The following is an 8,973-nucleotide window of genomic DNA, read 5'->3' on the forward strand; positions in this document are numbered from 1 at the left end:
GGGACACCCTAATATTTTTAATGACCTTAAGCAAAGTGATTGACATTAGACACTGGTGTCAGATGTTGTGGTGACGCAACATGTTCTCCTAGCAGCAGGAAAGCTTCCTGCCGTGATTAAGTTAGGGCTATGGAAGTGCTAAAATGTGTTGTCAGCTTTCCTCTGATGCAAGTGATTTTATTATAGCGTCTGGTAACCACGGAGTGTGGCAACGCAAATACTAAATCCAAACATCCCCTCCTATACATATAGCTTGCTCTATTTAAAACACAAAGTGCACTTTGCAAATCCCAGGATAAGTTATGGATGTAACAAGTTTAAACTGTGGAGGGTAGAGGAAAAGGCAGTAACTAAGCCAGAATGCCTGGGCGATTTCAGCAGGAGAAGCCTATGGCTCTGGGATGACCTGCAGAAGGCAACCCCCTGTGGCACCTGCCGGGCAGGTGGGCTTTGCAGAGGCATCCCCATCGCTGTCGTGGATGCCAGAGGCTCCAGAAGGCAAAGAGGAGCCAGGCCTCGCTCACCTCACCAGGGAAAAGCAAAAGTCATATCCAGCCCTTTCGAGTCTGGAGAAAGAAAGGGGGAGGTCGGGATAGGGCGTGGGAAGAGCAATCCACACCGCTCCTCTGCCTTCTCACAGCTTCATAAACGCTGGGGTGGAAACCTGTGACTTATCTCAGCCCCACTTGTCCTTCATGCTATAGATTAAGAAATGTGTGGGTTTGCTTCAGTTTGGGACCAGTCCCTCAGGTATTCATAACCTGAGAAAAGCTGGAAGACCTCCGGAACCAAGAGGTACAGAATCGAACATCTCAGACACACACAAGGGACACCGAAGTCCTGCTTTTTGTAAGGATTCATAATCCCAAGGCTCATTCAGTGAACCCTACACAGACAGCTTTGCTTCCACAAGTAATTATTAACAGTTGTGTCTAAAGTTGACCATGCCAGTGTTTGCAGAACAGAACGTTATGATTTCTCAATAACGGAGCTATTAATCAAGGTGCAAACATCTATAAAGATGTTTGTAAGACATCAGCATGTCGATGGAAATTGTCATAGGTGTTTTGGTGTTTTTTTTCTACAAAAATAGAATAATAAAGCAGACAAAGTCGAAGATACAAGCTATCTTGATAGAAATGAAAATAGATTTTCTAAAGCTCTAGCAGCACTGAATATTATTTTAATGAAATTTACTTTTTAATTTTATAGCAAAATAATCAAAAGTGCTAAACCTGTCCACTTCATTTACAAAAAAAGTCTCATGATTTAAGCTATAATCATACCTCGTTATTTAGGTTAGACAATATAATTACACATTTCTATCTATTGTTATTCAATAGTAAAACAACATTAATATTAGTTGGTTTAAAAAAGGGGGAAAGTACCACAGATACGGGGGGAGTTACATAAAATATAAGAATCAGCTTATTGAACAACCTGCAGTTTGGTTGTTTGTTTCTGCTTTTTGTTTGTTTGTTTGTTTGTTTTCGAGCTACCATTTCAGTCACAGGCAATCTGGCCGTAAGCTTGTAGTCACTTCCAACGCTACGACTTCTCCCTTGGTCAAATGTCACAGTGTGTATTTTAAGGAGATCTCTGGCATTTCAAATCAGTTCAAATTATTTCCTTAGTTCTCACAAGTTCCCTTCCCAATATGATCAGCATGTTGGAGTACGCAGTTACGATGATTGCAGTTATGATGACACCGTTTGCTGTGAAGGAAAAGCGTTTTTTCCTCTGTCTTGGAGAGAATCACTATCAAGTCTGCAGTAAAAAAATATTAAAAGCATTTGCAGAGTTATTAACAGTTTTCTTAATCCATTCCATTTTCATTTCATGGAATGAAATGTTCATTTCCAATGTTAAATTAAAACCTGCAATCTCTCCTACTGATAAATAGTGAAGTTGACTTACAAAGGTTCTACCTTCTGCCCAACCTCCTCCTGCTGTCTTTAGCCAAACAAGGTTCGCTGATTTGCCACAAGCGCTGTCTGGCTCTCCCGCCTCTTTGCTTTCTTGTTTTGCTGCCTTATTTTCCAGCACACTGCACTAGAAGCCAGCAAAAGGAGTCCTGATGACAAGAGGACTAATCCAAACACCGAGATGATTGATCCATGGGAATTGAAGCTGTATGCCACAGCAGTAACCACAATGCCAGCTATGAGGATAACCACACCGAAGGGAATGGTACAGCGGTAACAGGAGAGCTCTGCTCCCCCTGTGGCTGCAGTCAGCTGGCATTCGCTGACGAGAGGGATGGTGGTTATCACACAGTCATTGTTATTGCTCTTCTCCATGGTTACAGGATCAGGATGCTTTGGGGTGCCCAGGATCTCTTTAATAGGTTCATTTGTCATCTTGATTGCCTTGACTTTGTCAATTCCCACGTTAGAGCAGGCTCTGCTGAACACACCTTGCACTGTGGAGAGAAGAGCATGAGTTCAACTAAGCAGCATTACCATTTTGTGACAAACGGGTGACACAGAAACACGCCACTCGGGATAACAAAAAAGCAGATGCTCTAAGCCCACAAGAATTTATGCACAAGCTTAATTGTAATAGTATTGATTGTGGCAGGCTTGAATCAATCCTTACGGTACTCATTAGCATGTGCATAAGTGCTAGGAAGAACAGTCAAGACCAGGACAAAACCAACATTAAAGTGCAACGGGCCAAATCCCACTTTAACTTCCACCCTAAAGTCAGTATTTGCGGATGCAATTCAGATTTCAATGGCATCAACATTTTCTGATGAGGAGGCAAAGTTCAGGGGCTATTTTCATTCACACACACTTTTTCACACTGTTCTTTATACACCCACACGCACACCTTACACATATTTGCTCCAATGCACACCATGGGCAAATCCAGCCAAATCCAGGACTGAACAACAAACACTTTCTCAAGGCAAGTTCTACCTAGAAAAAAATTCAAATGGTCATGACTAGGTACGGATGTGGGGTGAATGGGGCTGAAGACAATTCCCTGCTCTCAGGCAAGGCCACCTGAAAGCTGGTGAACCTACCGTTACAGCAGCATCCATGCCAGACTGTTGGTTTGCCATTTCAATCAGCTTAATGGCAAAAAACTGGGTTCCTTATAAGTCCATGAAACCACATCCATGTTACTGCATGGGAGGGAGATTTACAGTCATATTCACTCATCTGAGTTACAGTCGGTTGCTGTCCTACTCTCTCGTATCATATACACGCTCTCAGCCCTACAGACAGCAGCACAGCTTGACTGCATTATGGGCAAAACAGCTGCTGGCTCCATGGAGCCCAGTGCCGAAGTGCAGTCCCCGATCAGGGCACAATGAGCCCACGGCTCTCCACTGCTTCAGGCTGACAGACCTTTGCCATCACACCGCGGTGCTGATGGTGTGGGGACCACCCACGAGTGTGCAGTTGGCCTCTGACAACGCTAAGGCTACTGCAGCTGTGATGCCCTGGACCAAGCTGTGCGCTCAGTGCACCCCACCACGTATAAGAGAAACCGGGGCACTGGGGAACCACTGGGTTTTCCCGCTGCGAGCAGCTCACAGGACTCCTCCACAGATCACTGGTACGGGCGGTGTAGCTTTCGCTCCTACACACAGCATGGTATGCAGCTGAGCGAACAAGGAAGAGCGTTGGCAATGCAGTAATGCTTTTATCACTTTTATCACCTTCACATCTGTGACTAGGAAGTTAATTGCCAGATACTTGTATTCTCCTTTTCCTTTCCCACCACTCCCACCCTTGTTGCTAAGATATATTTGCCCATTGTGGAGAGCCCTTGGGTTTGTATCTCAGTACCTCATGTAACTGACCGTGTGTTTTGTGAGAAAGAGGACTGCACTATTTTTAAACACATGCACAAAGAGGCGATGCTCTGTATCTAGTCAAGACAGTTTGTATCTGAGTTTCCTTCAGCCCTAAGGAGAGAAGGAAAGTTCAGATCTGGTTTGACAAAGCTTTTGTTCACTGGTCTAATAAAGGTGGAAAAAAAATAACCCTTTTCCATATGAAAGGTCTCTTAGTTCCAAATACATAGTAATAAATGCTCAAAAGTCCAAATACTCTAACAGTCACAGAAACAGGGAAGCTTCCCAATAACTTGAAAAGGGTTTGGATTTGGCTCATATTAAACATGTTTATTCTGAAAAACTTTAATATTCAGTCTATTTACTCCTGTCTCTAAGAGTCCTTGCCTATTCGCTTCACCTCCATCCCCAATGAATATTAAATCTCTTAGCTGTCTTGTACAGAGATTCATGAAGAAAGAAGATACATTTATACAGTCAAAAGTAAGATGAATTTTTTCAAAAATCTCCTAACTATCAAAATTAAGTCAATGGCAAAATACCTGTTGACTTCTGAGAAGCACAGTTCTTGCCTATAATAGGATGTAAGCAGACAGGTCTTCACATAAAACAAATAAACTGGCCTCTATTTAAATACTGTAAGTTAAATAAACAACAGAACCTACTTGAAGTGTAAGTAAAGGTATTCAGCCCTAGAAAACCAGGCACTAGAGATCTTCATTGCGGGCAAAGTCACTTCTGACTTACGCCAACAGGTGACTTGGTTCAAGTTTCAGGGTAAGAAATATAGGCAAGGATACCCGGCAGCACCAGCATCCTCTTGCTAATCATACCAGAAGTACTTTCTTAAGGAGCTACTTTGACTTGGAGGAAGAATGTGTTTCTGTGTCAATCTGAGGGTAACGCTGAATAAAGAGGAGAGCACTGTTTTATCCACTAAGAAGTGTAAATTGAGATTTACCGAAAAAACGTGAAATCCATCAGCATGCACACCTACCAGGTCCAGGAGAAATCCATCGTAAGAAATCCGTTGGCTCAGGAAGCAGAGGAAGACAGCTTAAGATGTCTCGTATGTCAATTCAAGGCGGTCATGCAGCAGCAAAAGCCGCTCCAGGCTTTGAAGTGTCAGATGTTGCTGAATGATGAATCGGAGGTGACAATATTCTAGCATGGAAGTTTCCTACAGGAAAAGTTGTTGGATATTTATCAGCTTCTTAAGAACACAACTCCTGCTTGGAAAAGCTCCTGCTATAGGCTGACTCCCGCTCCTAACCTAACTGAAGCAGGAGATGTTCACCCTCTGGCTCTCCCCATGGTTTCTGCCTCTTTTCTTGGCAGCAGCCACCCATTTCTAGCCCTCTGTAACATTTTCCCTTGATGATGTGTCGTCTCAACACGGAATGTCACAACCCAGGCAAGTCCCCCAGAGCAAGCTAGGCAGGAAAAAGCACACATATGTATTTCTGTAGTCAAAAATCTCACTTAACTTCCATTGCTCACTTCACCTATGTGAATTCCAATTCAGAATACTTGAGGTTTTGTCTCGTCTATGTCTCCAGTTTGTTTAAGCAAATTGCCTCCCTGTGCCTTGGTTTTCCTAGCTGCAAACTGACAGTGACAGCATGCTTCCCACTAAATATTTTACATGTATTCTACTGTAACAAATCCCAAGAAATATAATCTCAAAACCTTCTCACTGGAAAAAAAACAAAAAGGCAAACAGTCCAAGAACTCACTGTAATAAAATTAAATCCATTATATTGATTATTGCTCATTTCTGTTATCAGAGTTTTTAAAACAAGACTCATATCTCAAACAGGGACAGAATCTGAAGCAGAGCAGTGTGACAGCTTCGCAGAAAGCAGAGTGATGGAAGTTGTTATAAACTGCAGAAACAGCTGTGAAACTACCAAGCAGCTGGGTAAAACTTAGGAAGCAGCAGAGATTTATGTTGCTAATCTTATTCAACATTCCCTTCCTATATATGCATGATTATGGAGGATCATTTTGATACTGAAGCAGGCGTGGGGATGGGAATAAAGCTCATGAGAATAAATTCATATAATGATAAACTTTAAGGGCTTTTTCTCTATTTATTTAGACCATGCTAACATTTCACAAACACAAACATTTACAGGCACAAACTACTGCTGTTCTTCTCTAGATGATCCTTGGAATGAGTCTGTGACATAGCTAAAGTATATTTAGCTGATTATTGATGTTGGCTAATAACAAGGAAGTCTCCTTGCTTATCTCCTTCACTATATGCTCGCACACTACCTAGCACTTAGTTTGACTTGTTGAAAGGTTTGGAGGGTAATGAAGAAAAAAACTGACTTTAGGTAAATAATCCAGATTGCACTAAAACAAAAGCAGACCTCTGAAATTATCTTGCAGTCAACTCCCACTCCAGTTACAGGAATGGTTACACTTGTTTGAAAAGCTCTTCCTAGTGCAACTGTGCCCCCTAAGCCGCTCTGCTAGCATCATTCTTCGAAAGATTCATTGCTCTGTCAGTAATTTATTTGTATTCACCCTTGACTACATACAGTTTAGGTAATCTTTTAAATTAATGCCTTTATCAAAAAAATGACTGACAGAACAGGGTTTTTTTACCAGACAGGATTTCTCCCTTCCTCCTCCTCTCCCTCACCACAAAGCTGAGAAGCAGAAACACATGAAATCTATACATTAAGCTTCCAATATCTTAACTCTGAATCATTTCAGTGTGGTGCTGTCTCAGGAAGCTTCCCACACACTGAGTATCTCCGTGCAAGTGCAAAGAGCTTATATTTCTCAGCCAGTACAATCCTTTCCCCCCCTCCTTTTTTTTTTTTCATTTTATTCAGAACCAGTAGGGCACATTTAACTTTTGTGCTTTCAGGCTCTGGACCTGATTCACTGTATTTTGCATAATATCTCAGACACTCTTTTTTGCTCATGTAAAATTCCAATCAATCATAATGCACATGCTTTGCACTTGGTTTTGCATTAAAGCGACTGTGGAAAAGAGCATAAGGAGTCCTTCCGTACTGAAGGAGAACCAGAGTTCATCTGGGATTCAACAGACTACAGTAATCCTGAACACTACCCTTCAACTCTTCCCCATGCGAACACTCCTGGGAATAGAGAACTAGGATTTGTACTTACAAGGCTCCAGGTCAAGCCCTGAACTGCAAGGGTAGCAGAAGAACACATCACACCCACGCCAACTGCGCGCCTCCGGACGCTGAGAAGCTTCCATCACTAAGTTTTTAGGTAACGCAATTACCACACGCAAGCTCTCACACCTTTTTTCATTTTTCAGATGCAGTTGGAGGGTAGGATGGAACCCAACCAAAAGCCTCCACAAACCAACCCTGCCATCCTTGCCAAACAAACCTCCAAAGGTCGCTGCCATCCCTCCACAAACCATCCCTGCCACCCAGCAAACGGCACAACTTTCTAACCTGTTTGCAAAGCATCACGCACACCTGGGGGAAACCGCTGCGCATCACCCCCATCCCCAACACCAGTGCGGGAGAGGAGAGGCATGGGAAGCGTCACGCACGCCTGCTGCTCCGCACCCCGCAGCAAAGGCTCCGCCGGGCACACGAGGAGCTCCCCGCCTGCGGGGAATGTGAATGGCAAGACTTCATCCCCTGGGGAAAGCCTTGTGCCAGGAGGGAGCCGTGCTCGGACCCGCGGGGGGGGATGCCTGGAGCGCCCCGGAGCCGAGCGCAGCTGAGCTGAGCTAAGCTGAGCCGAGCCGAGCCAAACTGAGCTGAGCCAAACTGAGCCGAGTCAAACTGAGCCGAGCCAAACTGAGCCGAGCTAAACTGAACCGAGATGAGCCGAGCTAAACTGAGCCGAGCCGAGCCTAGCCGAACTGAACTGAGTCTAGCTGAACTGAGCTGAGCCGAGCTGAGCTCAACTGAGCTGAGCCGAGCTAAGCTGAGCTGAGCCGAGCTAAACTGAGCTGTGCCAGACCATGCTATAATATCGTGTGCCATGCTGTGCTATTCCGTGCCATTGCATGCCGAGCCGTGCCTTACCTCCCGGCTGCCGGGCAGCAGCGCGGCGGGCGAGCACAGGAGGGGATGCGGCTCCGCTCGCTGCACAAGGGACCGCGCACAAAGTTCTCGGTGAGAGCCAAACAATTAAGGGAGCGGAGCAAAAGGCAGCAGCGGGCGGGGCGGGCGCACCGGGAAGGTCCCGCTCGGGCCGGGAGGAAGGCTGGCCTCCAGGGGCCGGGCTGGGCAGGGCGAGAAGGAGCCTGCCCTGCCCTCCGCTCGCCCGGCTGGGGTGATGCGCGGCGGCGTCTGCATCGCGCCCTGCAAAGGGGGGAGCTGGGCGAGCGCTCCCCAGCCCTCCCTGCCCTCCCCGGCGCCCCACCGGTGTCAGCACAGGGCGATGCCGTGCGGGCAGAGGGCTCCCTGCCTGCCCGCAGCCCTTGGGGAGGTCCGCGGGGGCAGCGCTGGGTGCGGCGAGAGCAAACTCCCAGCTGACACCCAAACCGCGAGCTGGTGCTCAACTAGAATCAAATGAGGAGGAGCATACTTTTGGATTACAGCCTTAAAAGATGAAGTTTTATCTATCGTCTAGAAATATGCTTTAATCACACGTTTCGAGCGAGCCCCAAGTCCTGCCGGGGTTTGGAGTGGAGGAGTACAGGGGATCTGCGATTTATTTTTTGCAGCGATTTCCGTTCTTTGCAGACAAAAAGCAGAGATATTTTGCTTTTAAGGGTTGTAAAGGACATGTTTGAATTTTGTGGTTAAGGTTACCCAAAGTTTATATTCAAAACGCACTGTTTTATCAATGATGGATAAAGGAGCAGTGCACCAGCTGTATTTGATCAGACACCCTGTCTCTGAGAGCACACATGTACTTTTGACTCCCTTTCCAGAGCAAAATCCTGGCCTCACCGAAATGAATAGCAAAACTCACATCAGCTTCGCAGGGGCTGGGACTTCCCTGTGTCTTCAGAACACCCCAGTGATGCCATGCCAAGGGGTCATCTCCTCCAGCCGCATCAGCCCAGGGGGTTATGGAAGGGCTTTATGCAAGAAACTGTCTTTTTGTCCCCATTTGCAAGTGTTCCTTCTAAACACATAAGCATTTCAGCAGATGATGGGGGAACTGTCATTAGAGAGCATCTCTTGAGCCATTGAGTCCAGTCCTTC

General features: G+C 45.6%; 1 protein-coding gene across 2 annotated transcripts; it reads right to left on the bottom strand.

The window, feature by feature from the left end:
* Positions 1–1,440: 1,440 nt before the first annotated feature.
* TMEM100 (transmembrane protein 100) lies at positions 1,441–8,760 on the bottom strand. Of its 2 annotated transcripts, none has more exons than XM_054083637.1 (3): positions 8,738–8,760; positions 4,806–4,988; positions 1,441–2,422 (listed from the first exon to the last, which is right to left on the bottom strand). In XM_054083637.1, exon 3 carries the CDS (start codon positions 2,358–2,360, stop codon positions 1,956–1,958), a length of 405 nt encoding a protein of 134 aa, XP_053939612.1. In that variant the 5' UTR covers positions 2,361–2,422; positions 4,806–4,988; positions 8,738–8,760; the 3' UTR covers positions 1,441–1,955. The 2 variants fall into 2 exon arrangements, with proteins under 2 accessions (XP_053939612.1, XP_053939611.1); XM_054083636.1 differs by lacking the exon at positions 8,738–8,760 and adding an exon at positions 7,843–8,098.
* Between the last annotated feature and the right edge of the window lie 213 nt (positions 8,761–8,973).

Source organism: Cuculus canorus, chromosome 18, assembly GCF_017976375.1.
Source record: "Cuculus canorus isolate bCucCan1 chromosome 18, bCucCan1.pri, whole genome shotgun sequence".
Classification (NCBI taxonomy): domain Eukaryota; kingdom Metazoa; phylum Chordata; class Aves; order Cuculiformes; family Cuculidae; genus Cuculus; species Cuculus canorus.

What these genes read in the sequence shown, in the direction of transcription:
- TMEM100 (XM_054083637.1), bottom strand. Translation starts at nt 2,360, where the DNA reads ATGACAAATGAACCTATTAAAGAGATCCTGGGCACCCCAAAGCATCCT.